The sequence below is a fragment of the Cataglyphis hispanica genome, chromosome 11 (assembly GCF_021464435.1).
Source record: "Cataglyphis hispanica isolate Lineage 1 chromosome 11, ULB_Chis1_1.0, whole genome shotgun sequence".
NCBI classification, from domain to species: Eukaryota; Metazoa; Arthropoda; class Insecta; order Hymenoptera; family Formicidae; genus Cataglyphis; species Cataglyphis hispanica.
In genome coordinates this window covers 7713079-7730819 of record NC_065964.1, presented here as the reverse complement: position 1 = coordinate 7730819, position 17741 = coordinate 7713079, and the positions used below count along the sequence as shown (strand labels likewise).

The following is a 17741-nucleotide window of genomic DNA, read 5'->3' as shown; positions in this document are numbered from 1 at the left end:
ATCTGTTTATGCGACTATACTTAACTAAATCAACCAATCAACCAATGTTTCATAAGAAGGATGCTATATTAGTGTCTGGATAGACTTTTAGCCTATTATCGAGTTTCGATAGGTTAGTAGGTATGTACAATATCGGTATGTTCCGACATTATCCGTGCGCACACGAGTGTCGTTCTATCTTTGTCCAATTTTTAGTAAATAACAAAGAAAGAATGAAGTTTGTGTGCACACGGGTGATCCTTTTGAATGCAATCTATTAAAAGACTGATGATAAAAAGTGGCGCAAATTTTTAAAATACATGATAATCATACGAGAAATATTGTATATGTAGCATGGAGCACAGACGGATAGACATGATATAATAGTATCTGCCGAGATCCTGCTACAGGTAAACTGCAGAACAAATTCGAAATTTTATCAAACTTACGATCAAAATACAGAGAGAATGGAGAATCGTAAAAATATATTTTTATTTTAAACAATTAGTATATTAGCTTGAGAAGCAGAAATTTTTACAAAACAATATTATGAAATGTTTCTTTAACATATAAATTTCTACATATAATATAACAATGAAACCATTTTCTCACATTGTGCTCTTTTCCCTCATCAATGAGATATAAAATAATCGAGTATCATTGATATAATAATTTTTTTTTGCATTTTATTAAGTTTGAAACAATTTTAATGTGAAGAAAAATTTTTATTATTATTATTTACAATTATTCCAACAGCCACTAAAGTGCCCATTGTTATAAATATTGCAGCATAAAGAATATGACATTATATGACTGAACACACACACACACACACACACACACACACACACACATATATATATATACACATTTTAAATATACTTAATGCATTCAATATTTTTTTACATCTACACATTGCTTTTATGCATCCATATATGTACAGGAAAACATAATGCCAATTAATGAAAAAATTATAGATTAACTCTAGTAATACAAACATTTCACTTTATCGTTTTTCTCTGTATGTCTTATTCTATATTATTCCAATACAATTGTTGCCCTCTCTCCCCCCCATCCTCGCCTAGATCATATATTTGCCGCTAATTTTATGATATCGATTAAAGCTTTTACTTTAGTAGAGATAAATTAAATATCGAGAAGGCACTCGTGTATATGTGTTACAATATACATTTCTCAACCATATGCATCCCTGAGTTCCACCGTAACAATTCATTGACAACACTTGTACATTGCTAATAATCATATTACAAAATAAATAATATACAATTATTCATTACAATACAATAACGCATTAATTTATTATTTTATAATAATAGCTATTTAAACATATCATATTGAAGTCGTTCCCACATCGAGGCTGCTTAAGACGAGGCACCGTTCTTGCAAGCGTTTCATATGTGCCATTAGATATGCGTTTTCTATATACAAATCCTTCACTAATATGTCAGCACTGGCTAATTTATCAGCCTATTGAAATAGATCATTAAAGATGGAGATGAAAATTGTATATATTGTATACATTGTATACATATACACACATATTATATACGTATATATATTACATGACAATATACAAATATTATTAAATTTTTATACTAGCTCTCTGACTAAACATTTTTTTCATGATTTTTGACATTCTAAAATTGATGTATGTTTTTTGAATTAGCTTTTTTCATGCAAAAAAAAAAACTCAATTCAAATTTCAAAACAGATTCTCTTTTTTTCTTTGTATGTAATTAAACAAGAATGCAATTATTGTAGAATTGGATAAGAATATTAGTAAATTAATGTACAATTATGAGCATGTATAGAAATGTAGAAATGTTATAGAAATGTATAACTTATACGTAATATACCTGATCAATAGTTGTTTGAACTTGTATTTGTAACCTCTCTTGACTATTACGAAGAAGGCACTGTAATTCACATACTTCTGTCTGATGCTGCGTCATAATACCTATAAAATAGCAAACTATGTGTATTTAATTTTAAAGAATTGATCGATATAAAAAATATAGTAACGTGTTTCACAAAACACACACGCGCGCGCGCGCGCGCACAGAGAGAGAGAGAGAGAGAGAGAGAGAGAAAGAGAAAGATAGAAAAAAAAACACTTATTACATTCTTTAAATCATTTCATATATTATTGTAATGTAAAAAAAAAAATACTTACGTTGCAACAGTTTTTCAATGGATTGACGCTGTTGTTTAACATAATGCTGCAAATATCGCTTTTTACGTTCTTGTGCGTAAAGTTTCATTTTTAAATCTTGCAAAACGCTTAGATCGACGCAACCTACATGTTGCTGTGTATTATTCTGTGCGCATGGGCAGCTGATTTCTTTTGTTACATCACATGTAAATTTAAATTCCGAGTCACGCTTATCTTTTTCTTTTATTCCTATCATGGTATTAGCGCTAATAAGTGAATTATTTTGATATATTCTTCCCATCTTGTGATGCTTGTTGATAGTTTTTGTTTCTTTCATTTCAGTACATTTGGTACTATACAAATCATAATCATCTACATGATCTTCTTGTTTTAATAGTCCATTGGAATTGTTGGATAGCAGAAATTCCATTGAAGAAGTATGATTAATTGTGCATAGATCTATCAGTGGCTCGTTCGTAGACGGTATACTAGATGTACTGGAAGATTTATAGTGCGAGGAATCTGACATTGTAGGCAAAAAAATTTCATCTGGCACTTGTACATAAGAATCATTTGTAATTGGCTGTTCTGCCAATCTTAATTTTTCACGCAAATCTTCAATTTCTAAATTCTTCTGAGAAATGTCTTTTTCAGTTTTTATTCTCCATTTCTCAAATTCTTCCTCAAGAGCTATGTACTATGACATAAAAGACACAAACATATATAAACGTATGTAACATATGTAAGCACGTAAATTAATGTCAATATCTTAAATTATTTAAGTTATTTTGAGAAAAAGAGGACAGAACATTTAGAGTCATGTAAAGTTATACCTCACCTGTTGTTCCAAAGTAAATTTCTCTTCTATCGGAGACAATCGCCCGCCGCCACTTTTTAATTTATCCGAAGGACTTATTAATTCCTCATATTCTACTATTTTATTAATAAGTTCGGCAAGTTTGTCATCACTTATTTTTTGTTCTTGTTCAAAGAGTTGTCTTTCCTCTTCCAATTTGGCAGCCCAATAATCCTCACATTCTTCGTATTCCGTTTTTAATAAGTCTAAACTACGCTCGAGTTCTTGGCAACGTTCGATTAATTGCTTCTTCTCAATTTCTAATAATTCTACATTTGTTGTTATAACTTTTGGAATGTTTTCAACTTCAGTAATATTGGAAGAATTCATTTTTTCCTTATTATTTTTGCACTGATCCGCAGAATGTTCTTCTTTTCGGGGTGGATAATCTCTAAGACTTGTCATTTTATTTTGCGTTATGTCTTTTGTATCTTGACTAGTGAAATCTTCCACACTGCTCGACATCATTATGCGTTTCGCGAAAGTATTCGGCTTTGATATTTTCGAAACGACTAAATCACGCAAGGATTCGTTAGTTCGTTCTTCGCATTCCATTTCAAGCTCAGACGCAATACTTTTACCAAAATCTCGCGCGGAAAAGGAACGTAGTGAAAAATTCAATTGCAGATTAGCAATTAATTTCGCTATACCATCTCTCAAGGCACATTTCTCTGAAATGCATTTTGTATTTGTTAATAATACATTTTCCAGATCTTTTATAATTATGTCTCCAAATCTTTTGTATTCCGTTGTGTTAGAATTTGATATATCGGCTTGTCGTCCTTTATCTATTGGGGATCCGAAACTAAATGACACTTTTGCATCGACGACCTGTTGATCCGTTTCAAAATCTTGCATCGATGTATGATTTTCATTCCGATCACATAATGAAATAAGAGTTTCGAGTGGAGTTTCGACAGATGCTTTGTATTTCATATCTTTGCCGTGACATTTTAAATTTTCCAATTCCATATTAAGTTCATCGTTTTGATCACGCAACAGAATTATTTCCGACTGCAACTGTTTGATACGATTGACAAAAAAATCAACTTGCTCTTGCTGCTTCGCTTCTATACTCTGTATCTCATCATGCTCTGCATCTAATACTTTTATCTGTGTTAACAAATCATTATTGGATTGCCGCAGCTTTTCAATCTGATTGAGAAGAGATTTATTTTCCGCTTCGAGCATTTGATTCTCCTGCAACATATTTACGATTTTATTCTTCATGTCATGATTCTCTTTCTGTGACGCCTGTAACTGATCGTCTTTTGATTTTAGTATCACAGCATTCATCTCTCGTTCAATATTAAACTGATCCGACAATTCTTTTGTAATTTCAGCATAACGTTGTTCATTCTGTCTCTGTAAATTTCTCTTGGTCTTTTCCAATTGAACTTGACATTCATCAATTTCCTGCGCCAGTAAATTCGCCCGTTCGTTAGCTTCCAACATATCGAGACGCATCTTCTCCCTTTCTACTTTCATGTTTTCTATTGTAGCATTTAGATTGCGTTGTTCATCCTGATGAGCAACAATCATTTCTTGCAATAAAGTAATATGAGATTGAATACTATTATTATCAAAGGTTTCATTCAAATTTTTGAGTTCATTGCATATGATATTTGTTACTTCTGCAAGACTAGTATTCAAAGCATTAAGATCTCTACTAGAAGATAATACAGTTATATTGGATACACCAGCGCCTTCCTCCTTATTTAAAGTTCTATTAAGCTGTATCGAGTTCATTCTACGAGATTTGCATACGGTAAAACCTAAGGTATTTACATCATAATTTACAATATTGTTGTCAGATGTATTATTCGTTTGCGAAGCCTCTATACCTTTTCTCTTCTGAAATATAATTACGAACTCGTCGAAACTTATCAACCCGTCGCAATTCTGATCAAGTCTCTCGAAAATGGATTCTATTATTTGTTTTGGAAGTTCTGGAATTTCTAAACAATGTGATATAAATTGTATCGCTGTAGGATCCATGTTACTCTTTAAGTAAATTTTTATTTTTTCCCACAAATGTGTTAACCTATTCTCATCCATTGTAATATTAGGTTTCATATCTTGAAGATGAATCTCTGAGATACTCTGACCATCGTTCGAGATCTCGCTCTTTCCTATATCGCATGTACTTAAATTATAACACGGCTGTACAATATGCTGTTTATCAGTAATCAATCCCTGGAACTTTTTCAACAAAAGTAATAAACCGTTGCGAAATTCTTCAAAAGATATAGTTTGTTTATCCGGACAATGTTCGCGAATGCATGATTTCAATTCCTCAATTAATCCATGGAGATGTAATTTATTGCAGATGGAAAACAAATCGTTTTCATCAAGTTCATTCTCTCCTTTTGTTAAACAGCTCTCAAACACAGCAAAGAGCTGTCGTTCATAAAGATCATTACTGTGTTCAGCCATATCTTCTCATGCTTCCCTAATTAGCTTAAAATAATGCTAATTTTCACAAGTAGTAAATCTGCAAACAGTAACACAGTAGCATTACAAACTAATAACAATTCTTGCATTATATTCTCATCATATATACAATAGTAATTTATTAAAAATTACAGATTTATTAATTGTACAATCAAATGAAGTACACTGCGCTTGTCACAGCATATAAGTTAAAGATATTTATACGTGTTATACATATAATATTATTTTAAATGATTTTGTTACTAATTGTTTTAATTTAACTTTATACTAAAATATTTCTGAATGTGTGTTATAGCTAAAACAATTTTGACATCTAATCTAAGAAATTCATAAAGATTTTTAAATTTCAATATCACAAAGCAAGTGTACTAAGGCTGTTAAAATACTGCGTACACAATTTTCAAATCATATTTATTATAAATTACTCTATACCAAGAATATTATTTTTCAAATATAAAATTATAGTGTACAAGTTTATTCCATCATAAAATATTTCATACTGCAATAAGCAATGCATATTGATTATTTTTGTGTGTATATGTATATGCGCGCACATCAGAATATGAAATTATAAAGGACCATATTTGAAACATGCATTATGCAAATAATGTTATCATACATTTTGTTGAAATATATCACCCATTTCATCAATCGATTATTTTTATTGAAAATAAAAAAGATGAGATTTATGATTAACTTTATATTGAAATCATTAATGGCGTTTTCGAATTAAGCAAGTTTGATCTCTTTGAGAGTGATTAAACTCAAATATATTCCATTCAACGCTATTTTGACTTTAAAGCACAAGATCCTTTTCCTTGATTAATCAATCAAACGCTTACACAAAGTATTTCATCAATTTATCGAATAATCCAAGTATCAAAGTCAGAGTTTATAACATCATTAATCGCTCTCAGAGCGATCAAACTTGCTTCACTTGAAAACGCTATAAGAGAGATAAGATTACTTTTCATATTAACATAAGAATAACACATATGTACATTTTTATCCTTTTCATTTTCTCAGAGTTTTTATCGTGCAAAAAATTGTTTTATTATATTATTGACTTTGCATCATTAATCACATTTTGATTAATTATAATAATTTAGAAATTTCAGTTATATATACAAACTTTGTTGTTCTTGATCTTTGAGATCGTATAATCAATAACAAAACGAACAGAAATATAATTAATTACTTGGTTTAATATTGAACAAAATACATGGCTGAAATACAAGAAAAGAATATCATATTAAAGAATTATAGGATGAAATGTCATAAAGGTCAGTCGATTGTTGTCATGTGTGTGATCGTATATTTTATAACCTATTATAACCTACCTATACTTCTAACAAAGTTATAGCACATAGTTATACAGATATATTGTAAAGATTATCCTTTTTTCACAGTATTAAGTGTTATGTATTGTTTAAATCTTTAAATAATTTTACATAAATAATGTAATTAATATTAATAGTAAAGTAGGAAACGCACCACTGAAAATTAAAATTAACAAACTATATCAAACTACATGTATTTCGCTGACACTCCAGATACTCCAGACTCCAGATTCGAATTGATTTGAATCGTGTCAGAAAAAGAAAGGTAAGACCGAATCTGCAACAGTGTAGTAGTTAACTTGTGTAGTTAAGGGTTAATTCACGATCCTCCAGGGAAATTATTACGGCTCTTGAAATGAGATGAAAATTACAAAAGTGAACAGATTTACTAGATTTCAACAAATGAAATTGTAGATATTCTAGTGAATTTTCTCACTTTTGTATTTTTCACTTCGTTTCGAAAATCGTAATAGGCCTCCTGATATTGGCTTAAAATATGGTCTTGAAATAAGAACGGACTATGAATACGCTTAAGGCTACATTTCAAAACGTACTCTCCGAAGAAAATTTTATAACATTTTGAAAGCTAGCCTAAATAACTTTTCGTCTTTCGCACCTACAATGAGTTACAAGGATAATTTTAATATTTTCGTGGGTGGAAAATCGGGTGTTTTGAAAGGTAATGATATACAAATTTTACAAGTGCATTATATTGTAAATTTAAAAAATTGTAGGTTATATAACCTATAATTTTTAACGAAATATTTATATAAATTATTCTGCACCTCTTTAGTTGAATATTTATGTATATTGTTTATTCGTATGAAATATAAATTGTGTAGGAATAAAAATTGGAAAAAAGAAGGATATAATCAAAAATATACAGGATTTGGTCTCAATTACGGAAAATGATCAAGTTACAACTGTCGCATGGGGCAACGATGATGAACGAGAAGTTTTAATAGCTTGTGGTGTAAAAGGAGACCGAAGGTGACGAATGTTCAACTAATTATATAGTAAAAGAGTGTCTAATTTTTGTTTCTCTATAAGATAAAATTTGATTGCGATTGATTTTCTTACAGAGTGAAAATCTATGACTCCGAGAGTTTAGCATTCGCATGTTCGTTTCCCTGTAATACAGGTCAAGGAAGTATTATTGGGATATCGCGACATGACAGGTAAAAAATTATTCAAAAAGAGTAGGATATATTTTATATGGATATATTAATACATGCCAATATTATTATAATAATGTAGTTTATGATTTCGTCAGATCTGTTTTGACAGCAGTCAAATCTGGAGAAGTAAGTTTATGGCCATTTGATAGAAAAGAGGAGGTATTAATAAATGCTGGAGAAAATTTGAATAGAATGCGTCACTCGTGTACGGAAAAAAACATAATAGCAACTGGAGGACTAGAAAATAGGCTAAAATTATTTGATTTAGAAAAGCAAGAACTAATATTTAGTGAAAAAAATCTTCCACATGATTGGCTGGAATTAAGAATACCAATTTGGATATCAGATTTGAATTTTTTGCCAGGAACCCGACAAATAGCTACAGTTGGCAGATATGGGCATGTAAAGAATTTTTTTTTTTGTAAAATTAATTTAACATATTAGTTACAATCATAAAAATACACATTATTGATGCACAAATAATTTCATATAGGTACACTTATACGATCCAAATATGCAAAGACGCCCTGTAATAAATTTAACAATTCAAGATGAAGCTTTGACTTGCTTAAGCACGACGCTCAAAGAGAAGTAAGTTTTCTATGTGTGTCTTTAAATTTCCATTTTTTTTTCCCATGAATATGTCATAATTGATGTATTTTATAGACATATTATAGTGGGTTCGGGAAAAGGTAGAATGAATCTCGTTGATCTAAGAAAACCAAGCACTGTATTGAACACATACAAAGGATTTGCCGGCGGTGTAACCAGTATAGCATGCAACATGAATAATCCATATGTTGCAAGCGTTAGTCTCGATAGATATTTGCGAATACATCATATCGACACAAAAGAACTTTTAAAAAAAGTAATTTTTTTTCTTATTTTTTTCCAAGATATGACAATTTAAAATTTTAAAACATCATCAAAAACTTCTAATCCATATTTTATCTTATTTTACAGATTTACTTAACATCGAGATTAACATGTTTGGTAATGAGATCGGATTTTTTTATAGAAACAAAAACTGAGCATAGTTCTGTGATGAACATTTGTTAATATTTGTAATTTTATAAGAATAAAAAACTAATCTTTTATAAATGTGCGCGCGCATGTGTGGGTATATATATAACATTAATATATTATTATGAAATTATTTGGAATTTAAAATTTTGCAGATCAAGAAGTGGATTCGGATGTAGGTATCTGAGAGGAAAGAAATTTAGAGAATCGGTAAATAAAACATTCATAGTATATATATATTTTGTCACTTGGCAAGGTTGTCGTCTCGCCGTTTTGAACTTTAAACAAGAAACAAGGATTGAACAAGGAACAGGGATAATATGCTGTCAGTTTAATTATAATTATGCATAATGCATAAAAGCATTATTTGTTGATTATTTATTGTACAATTTCATTATCATTAATATCTCATTGATAGTTCTTATTTTGGTTCTTTGCTGCAGCATGTACCGATGTTCAATTGCTTATTCCTTTAAACTCATCTCTAATATTATATAGAATGAAGAGAAGCGCTAAATATTTTCTCCGACTATTTCTACCATGCCTTCAACAAGTAAAAGTTGTGTCAAAGCCAACATTGGAGTGTACGCTACGGTATAGCATAATTTTTAGTAACTTTAAGTAGAAGATGGCAACTCGCAAGATGTTGCAACGAACGCATTTTGTGCTAAAAAAAACAAAATGAATAAATAAAACAACGCTCGCGACTACAGCACACAGAATAGTACTTCTAAGCTGTACAAAAATCTTTGTTCAAACTATGCTTCCTGTTAATTATTACTAATATTTAACTTGTCGAATTCCGCGACTGCGCTTACTCTCTCGAATAGAATATTTATATTTATATTCCATGCGTCTCTCTTTTATATATACATTTACTACATTTACAGGCACTATCCTCCTTCAAAATCGAGCAAATTCTCCCTATTACATCAGCATAAATATGAAAATGAGTAAAGATCGGCATCAAATGGCATAAAATTTACATTTTATGAGGGCGGAAAAAAGTTCTTGCATAGTTTGAGATAAAATTTTTCTGGATAGTATTCGTCTTCGACTATAAGAATTCCTTTTTCTAATCTATTGTGAAACTTTTTCATATAAAACGATATTGTAATTATACATTCCGACCAAAAAAAAAAAAATTTTCAAATCATAATTTACATTTTCTTTACGATAATAATGCAATAATAATTATTTATATTAATAACGCAGGGTTTTACTCATTGTCTATGAAGAAAATTTAACAATTGACAATAAAACTTCAATGCCATATTTATAAGCCATTATTTATATCATTGATGAATAAAGAATTTTATCCATTATAGAATATATATTTCTCAATAAGTCACCAGTGCTGTTAAAAAATGATCAGTTTATTATGCAAGATCAGTAAAGATTAGATATTTGCTAGCACATTTCCAAAAGAAATTTAAAAAAAAGTATTAATAATATTAAAAAAGAAGAAACTTCAATTTATAATTAGATTGGGGATATATATTATGGTCAAAAAAATATGAAGTTTCGCAGTATATAACAAATCAATTCGTCTTTCATGAAGAGAATATCTTCTACAGAGTTTGTTTATTTTTAATCTTGACATATCCTAATTATGTAAAATCGAAAAGAATATCTACAAAATATCATTTTACACTTTTCAAAGAATGAATTAAACACATATTTTGTAATATAAAGAACATAAGAATGATTAGATTAGATGAGATACTGGGATATCTCCAAGACTTTTCGTTTTTCCAAAAATTGTTATTTCGGAATTCATCGTACTTTTAAGTGCTCGATCATTAAAGGGCGCAGAGAATCGTATTCTGAGCAAATAACGGCACAGCTACCTATCATCCTTGGCAAACAGCTCGAACGTCTAATGTGTAGCATGTTTGTATAGCATTTGTACCATAAAAAAATTAAGCTTAAGTGATTTTATATATTATACAGAGTATCGCGTGTTTGTTACATCATACATTGCGCGCCCGGTGAATTCCTTCATCGCATCTATTGCCCCACGTCTTGAATTTCTTAAACGAGTATCTGTTCTTTCACATAGATACACCATCCCTCCTCTTTCCCCCTTTCCGTTTCTTTCTAGCGCGAGTGGTTAATCAACTTTACTCGTATACTCGCAAAGAGCATGAGCGATAACAACAAAGGATGTACAAATTTGTAGTCCTTAATACAGTCCGTCGCTGCTGCGATTAAAGCAACGGCAATTCAGTTAAGAGATTAATCATGCGTGGTGGCACGTGAAAAGGGCAACAGCTCATTCCCCACCTGAGACACCTGAGACACATATATTTATCACGTCCCGCCACGCTGCATCTTGACTTTGATTCACCAATGTCGATTGAGGTTCCGAAAGATCCGAAGTAACTGGACTGAGCGGAGGACTAGGTGTTGCGGGTGCTTCTTCGGACCGATTATGATCTATCGTCTCGGCGGCATCCTGCTGTTCGACATCGCCGTCGGGAAGCAATGTTTCCAATTGCGCGGAGTTGGGAGCTTTCGACAGCAGAGAATCATGCGCTCGCAAAGAAATAGAACAATCTTTATTGCTACTAGCATCTTCGCCTAAAATCAACAAGAAATGAAGATATTAATACAGTACGAGAGTCTGTCAAAAACAAAATGTGTCCAATTTTATTGCAAAGATTAAAATATGTGCTATAATTTACTCTAAATCAAAATTAAAATGCTCAATTTTGACTATAAAAGTAATATTAAACCGTTAAAGAAAACAAAATAAAAAAAGAAAGAATCAAAAGTATATATACAAGTTGCGGCACAAAAAGCTAGAAAACAAATGTTACTTAATATGATGTTATCTTAAATATTTATTGTATGTGACCAAAACATGTAATTATTACAAATATTTATTGCAATACTTGCGAAAAATGTTAAAAAATGACATACCGCAAGGCCTAAGAACGAGGTAGAAGAGCAGATCAGAGAGAGATATTATACCAATGACTTTGTCATCATCGTCGATTACTACTAATCTATGAACCTAAAAAAAAAAAAACACAAAAACAGACAAATGTAAGCCTTATTTAATATTTTAATAATTTTAGCATTAATAGATCAAAAACAATTATGTTCAATTAAAAAAAAATGCTTTCTTACTTCCGCTCTGACAATTCTTTCCATTATGGTGAACAATGTCTCGTCTAATTTGCAACTTTGGACACCTTCAAACCATTCATTGCGGTGTTCGTTTGCTTCGCGCAGTGAAACGTCTAAATTATTATAAGTCTTTTCTGCAGCCAAGTTCTGAAAAAATATAATATATAAACATCTTGATCTCCATCTCTTGATATCTATCTCTCATACAGATACGAGATTTAAAAACACATGTAACTTACAATAACATCAAATTTTGAATAAATGTTGACCAATTTTCCCTCAGAATCGACAATTGGTAATGCCGAAACTCTCCTTTCCACAAATTTTTTCAAAGCTAAAATTATGCTAGTTTCTTCCGTAGCTGTTTCTATATTTTCGAAGGTGCCTATCCTCAACTCCCTCAATGTTTTATTGGTGAAAGATGGTTTTGGTAACTCATGGATCTGAAATTTACAGATTTGAGATTACAATAGATGGACATTTATTCGGCATTTATCACGAAGTATACGCATACTCACATATAGGAAAAGGAATCTAAGTATTCGTTTATGTGTCAAGATGTAAAGAACATTTCCGGTATCGGGGTCTATCACAGGCAATCGATGGATTCTGTTTTGTATCAAAGTCCTGATAGCTTCGTACAACGATGCATCTGGACCGATGCTTACAAGAGGATGAACTTGATCCTTTAGAACTTCTGAAATCAACAAAGTTTACCAAATTGTATAATTTCTCGATACTCTCCCGAGAGAGATGTTTTAAAATGAGAATAATATAGATTAATTTTCCTATAACTTGAAAGAGTATCATATGTCTCGCGAAGAAACTCTTACTTCTCCATGTATCCAATTCATGTTCTTCTAACTCGTCCATTGTCACCGACGGGCTGGTGTAATACATCTGGAGTATTTTTATGAAATCCGTTATAGTTAACATGCCGATAAATTGTTGTCGAGAACTGTCCCATAACGGCGCGGCTCTCACCCCTGAAAATATTTCGGTTTTTATCGAGAATATTACTTCTCATAAAGCTATTAAATTTCTCTTGCAAAGTAAACAAACGCAAGCTTACCATTATAGACGAGAGCGAAAAAGGCCTTTTTAACGAGTAGATGAGTGTCGAAGACGACTAGTTTGGCGCTGGTCGGTATTAGGTCGTAACATTTGTGAAACTTGAAGAATTTAACAAAAATCTGCGACTCGTCCTCCTCTGAAATCCCAAATAGTTGACAGTATAAAAGAACCTTTTGATTTCAATGAAAAATTTTTAAAACGCGCAAAAATCTCACACAGCGTGATATATCCTAAGATTTATACTTGCATAAACTTTTATCGAATGCACGCAGTTTGTATGCTTATTATCTTTTGTGTATGCATTATTTCTCTCTGTCTAATGCTTAATTAATTATAATATAATGCACGCAGATTGTATATCACTGATAAATTAAAATTTTACGCTATAATTTTCCGAGTAATTTGAGCATTTGAAAAAAGGCATCTCGTTTTTATTATTCCATATTTTATATTTTATAATATTTTATAAAGTTGAACAATTCCACACTCATTGTTAGCAGAAAATCGCTTTTCTCAGTCAGTGTTGTCAGATAATGTCCACAATTGAAATATAATTAAATGATCGATGTTGAAAATACATTAATATGTATCTTCCGTTTGATAATAACACAATATCAATGACCCAATTTAAGGCTCTTACGATCTAACGATATTACACGGCCAGTAATGAAACTCAATTAAATGATCGATAAATTGCGATTAAGCATTTTGGACGCTCGATTATACGTACAAAAAGAATGGTATTCATAAAATGTCAAGGTAGCTGGATAGGTATTTTAAAATGTACATGATTAAATAAAGAATTGCGATGTTTACAAGACAGATAAAAGTTATGCTGCCGTAACATAGTTTGGCCAGAAATAATGAATAATATTATAAGGAAGAAACAAGGATGGAAGGACTTACATATATTATATGTAACGTTATAAAAAAGAAGGGAAATGTGTCAAAAATATACACATAGTGATAAATTTAAAAAATTCAATTATATGTAAAATGGTACATGTATAAAATGAATATATATTCTCTCAGATTTTTATATAATATAAATATAAACTATTATATATTATTATAAATTTTTTTTAGTAAACAATCAAAAAAAAAAAATATAAATTATGTAAAGATAACCTGGCCACTGATTTGTTGTGTATGCACACCATCAGAGAGAAAAGATACGTTAAAAAATGAAAATCAGTAAATCACCAAAAAAGTGAAACACCAACACACACGACGATTTCACAATTATACGATGCGCACTTTTGGGAAGCGTTGCTAAACGCGTTTAGCAACTTTCGCCGATTTTCGGAGCACCGATGTTAGAATCTCGGTACGATCTGAGAGTTAGAAATGTATAAATTACGGAACACGATTATAAATGGCACGACTGATTAGAGACGAAAGAGGAAACGAATGGAGCTGAGCAAAGGAGCTGAGCGAGCTAATGATCACATCGAGAATTGCATCGTGATGCATGTGTCGATGCACGTATATATATGTAAACGTGGCATGAAATGCATCCGAATTGAAAAGAATGCACATTAATCGCAGTCAATGCATTGTAACGCGTACACATGTATGTATAATACAGTGGAAAAAATGTATTGCCGTTTATAAATATATTTCATGAAAAATTATATTACTCATTAAACTTTACATTTCACTTTCCACAAGAAGAAATTTTAATTATAATAAATATCCTTTGAACGATCTTTATTACATTGCAAGCAAATTTAGTTGAGAATTATATTCATCTAGACTCAAATTATATTGTAACGAAATCAATATATTCATACATGTATAAAAATAAAAATATGAAACTCTTTATACAAAAATGTATTCACACTGTTTTGTTCATTGTATCGTTTTATATCATCCAGAAAACTCGTACATTAATTAATTTAATTTTGACAACGTGTGCAAAATCTTTCGAGATACACTGATATTGACTGGACGATTAACATTGGCAATATAAAAGCGTAATATAAAATTTCATGGTTTTTAATATAAATCTCTGAAGCGTAAGATTTATTCTTCCTCGATACTCTTTACAACTTGATAATCGCGTGATGATCGCGCCCGATACCTTTGGAGAGGATCCAAGCAAGCTCGTCCTCGAGAGGTGGGTTCTCCAATTCAAATTCCTTGATGAGATCTTTCGAGTACACGGGATCGTCGTCCTGACTCCACCAGGCAGCCGTGACCTGCCTTAAAGCTGCGCGAACACTTTCGGAATTTGAGTAGTAGTGTAAGGTTATCATTATTTGACATTGTCGAGGTTACAATGTTGAATCATTTCACGATTAACAAATTGTCTCGAGTATTTGTAATCGTTCTCGTCTGAAAACTCTGAATATTTCTTTAATATGAATGTCCTTTATCCGGAAAAAAATGAATATACTCATTACGCTTTATGTGACAACTACACGCCATGTCTTGCATTAGTAACACTGGTGTCAACCGAAAAAGCCGAGTTTTCTTTTCTTTTTTTTTTTTTTAATTTACCAAACAATAGCAGCAACAACAACAACAACAGTTAAGTTTTTACAATTTCGTCGTGTCAAAAATCCTCTCATCACTAGAATATCCTTCTTATAATTTATGGCGTTAAATCTTGATTCTTTCTGTTCTTTACGATATCTCTTGAGAAGCGTCAGCTTCGTCGCCAGCGAATGCAATGACTGTCTAGTCGCTTCGAATTTTACACCTTTATCTATCTCTATCTTGTTCTCTTTCGCTCTTGCGCTAGTTTCCGTTTCTTTATCGTCATCGTCAAACCATCGTGCCAAGAATAACCGAAGTCGAGATGACTGGTGCTGCGTCTTGCCAAAACGAAAAGAACGAAGCGCACGCGCAAACAAAGTTGCGTGCTACTTCCTTTTGTTTTCTTTTTGTTTGTTTTTTAATAATCAAACACCACGATAGCGAAAGAAACGCCGGCATAGAGATAGAAGATTGTAGACTACATCTTATTTCTTCATTACCCCCTTTGTAAAAACCTACACGTACACACGTGTGTTTATTAAATGTGAAATTTCAAAATACCATCATTAATGGAGTAAAGCAAGATTCTTGACAAGTTTTCCAACAGTTTACTAAGGTTAAAATTAAACGTATTACAAAAAAACTAACAATAAGTTGTTACGTGACGGGATTTACGTTGATCTCTTCAATTCTTCAAAATTATAAACAATAATTTTGAAGAATTGAAGAGATCAACGTAAATCCCGTCACGTAACAACTTATTGTTAGTTATGTGCTGCCCCTTCCCCTTCCATCATCCCCCTTCGTATGACCTAGACCTAGATAGAAACTGCAAATATGAGTGTGCAATGTAGAGTGCGAGTGTACTGTACGATGAAGTGAAGCTATATCGCGAATCCCTCCCTCTCACCCTTTAACACCAGCTGGCCTCCCGGGAATTCATCGATCGCGACAGTACACCAAGATATGTCGGAAGACCTAGTACCACAATTTCAAGAGAAGAGCTACGAGCTTGCAAAACACGTGGAAAAAACTGTACCGCTGATGTTCAAACAATACGTATCCCCGCGTTCCGTTTAAGTGCAAACGCTATTGTTATTTGAAAAAATTAGTCTAAATTAAGTTGACAAAAAAAAAAAAAAATATATACACACACATATATATATTAATGTTTAATTGAAGAAAAAAATTGAAGCAAATATAATGAGTTGCGTGAAGCCTCAAAGATGTTCAATCGCTTCATTGCATTGTGAAATTAATTTGTTCAAGATTTTTTGTCTATAAATTTCATTTCTAGTAACGTCAAACATTTGATATGAAATCCATTCTTTCAATAAAGAGAGATTTTTCCTCTAACACATACACATTGCATCATCCATTTATTTAATACTTAACATTGATATTTCTTCTCTAAAATCGATATAATCGACTTAACCCGATTTTTTTTTGGCGCATGCGTGAGATTCTATACTTATGCTTTAAGAATTTGTAATTTATTTCTTTCGCATTTATTATAAACATTCGAGTTAATTATGCGAATGATTATTTTTAGTTTAAAAATTTTTAACTCTCGATTAAACCACGCGGTTCACAAATTATCCTTTACATACAAAAAAAAAACTTTGTAATCCCCTCTGCGGCAAAAATGATATCCGAAGGGATATCACTTTTTATTACATAAAATTAAGACCCGAAAAAATAATTGTCGCATACAGAACTTACCAAGATCGGACAGTGAGACTTTCTCCAGGAAGGGATCCACCACTGGCAACTATAAGTAAAAAAAAAAAAAATTGTAACATTTCGTTTCAATCATTTTATAATTAATTATTTCTTATTACGTGCGATAATAATTTCCTAGAAAAAAAAAACAACATCTTGGAATCTTAAAACTACTATTGCCATTATAAATGCTCATCGTGACATTTGTGTCCTTGAACGAACAGTGCCTCTTTATTCAATAATTTCAAGCAGAATATATGAAACAACTCGCACATCTTTATCATAATTTTAAAACTTTTATTGTCGCGAGAGACGCATCATTTTTT

The 17741-nt window shown here is 31.4% G+C and overlaps 3 protein-coding genes across 9 annotated transcripts in view; 1 reads left to right on the top strand and 2 right to left on the bottom strand.

Annotated features, from left to right (window-relative positions):
- Window positions 1-701: 701 nt before the first annotated feature.
- Window positions 702-7205, bottom strand: LOC126853202 (blastoderm-specific protein 25D). 3 transcript variants are annotated; one of them, XM_050598766.1, is made up of 6 exons: window positions 6803-7205; window positions 6595-6688; window positions 2991-5502; window positions 2174-2849; window positions 1857-1957; window positions 702-1467 (listed from the first exon to the last, which is right to left on the bottom strand). In XM_050598766.1, the coding sequence occupies exons 3-6, from the start codon at window positions 5442-5444 to the stop codon at window positions 1330-1332; spliced, it is 3369 nt and encodes a 1122-aa protein (XP_050454723.1). In that variant the 5' UTR covers window positions 5445-5502; window positions 6595-6688; window positions 6803-7205; the 3' UTR covers window positions 702-1329. The 3 variants fall into 3 exon arrangements, with proteins under 3 accessions (XP_050454723.1, XP_050454722.1, XP_050454721.1); XM_050598765.1 differs by lacking the exon at window positions 6595-6688; XM_050598764.1 differs by lacking the exon at window positions 6595-6688 and having other exon boundaries at window positions 6957-7205.
- A 116-nt stretch (window positions 7206-7321) lies between these two features.
- On the top strand, window positions 7322-10434 carry LOC126853226 (WD repeat-containing protein 74). The gene is made up of 7 exons (XM_050598821.1): window positions 7322-7481; window positions 7645-7792; window positions 7885-7980; window positions 8076-8382; window positions 8474-8571; window positions 8647-8848; window positions 8944-10434. The coding sequence occupies exons 1-7, from the start codon at window positions 7424-7426 to the stop codon at window positions 9037-9039; spliced, it is 1005 nt and encodes a 334-aa protein (XP_050454778.1). The 5' UTR covers window positions 7322-7423; the 3' UTR covers window positions 9040-10434.
- Window positions 9219-17741, bottom strand: part of LOC126853201 (dentin sialophosphoprotein-like) — a 39857-nt gene continuing 31334 nt past the window's right edge. For all 5 annotated transcript variants that reach the window (XM_050598761.1, XM_050598762.1, XM_050598759.1 and 2 more), the window contains 8 exons: window positions 17416-17464; window positions 13211-13348; window positions 12972-13124; window positions 12657-12835; window positions 12378-12581; window positions 12139-12285; window positions 11929-12022; window positions 9219-11586 (listed from right to left, as the gene is read on the bottom strand). In XM_050598761.1, the coding sequence (XP_050454718.1) occupies window positions 11279-11586; window positions 11929-12022; window positions 12139-12285; window positions 12378-12581; window positions 12657-12835; window positions 12972-13124; window positions 13211-13348; window positions 17416-17464 (1272 nt within the window). In that variant the 3' untranslated portion in view covers window positions 9219-11278. The remainder of the gene's footprint in view (window positions 11587-11928; window positions 12023-12138; window positions 12286-12377; window positions 12582-12656; window positions 12836-12971; window positions 13125-13210; window positions 13349-17415; window positions 17465-17741) is intronic.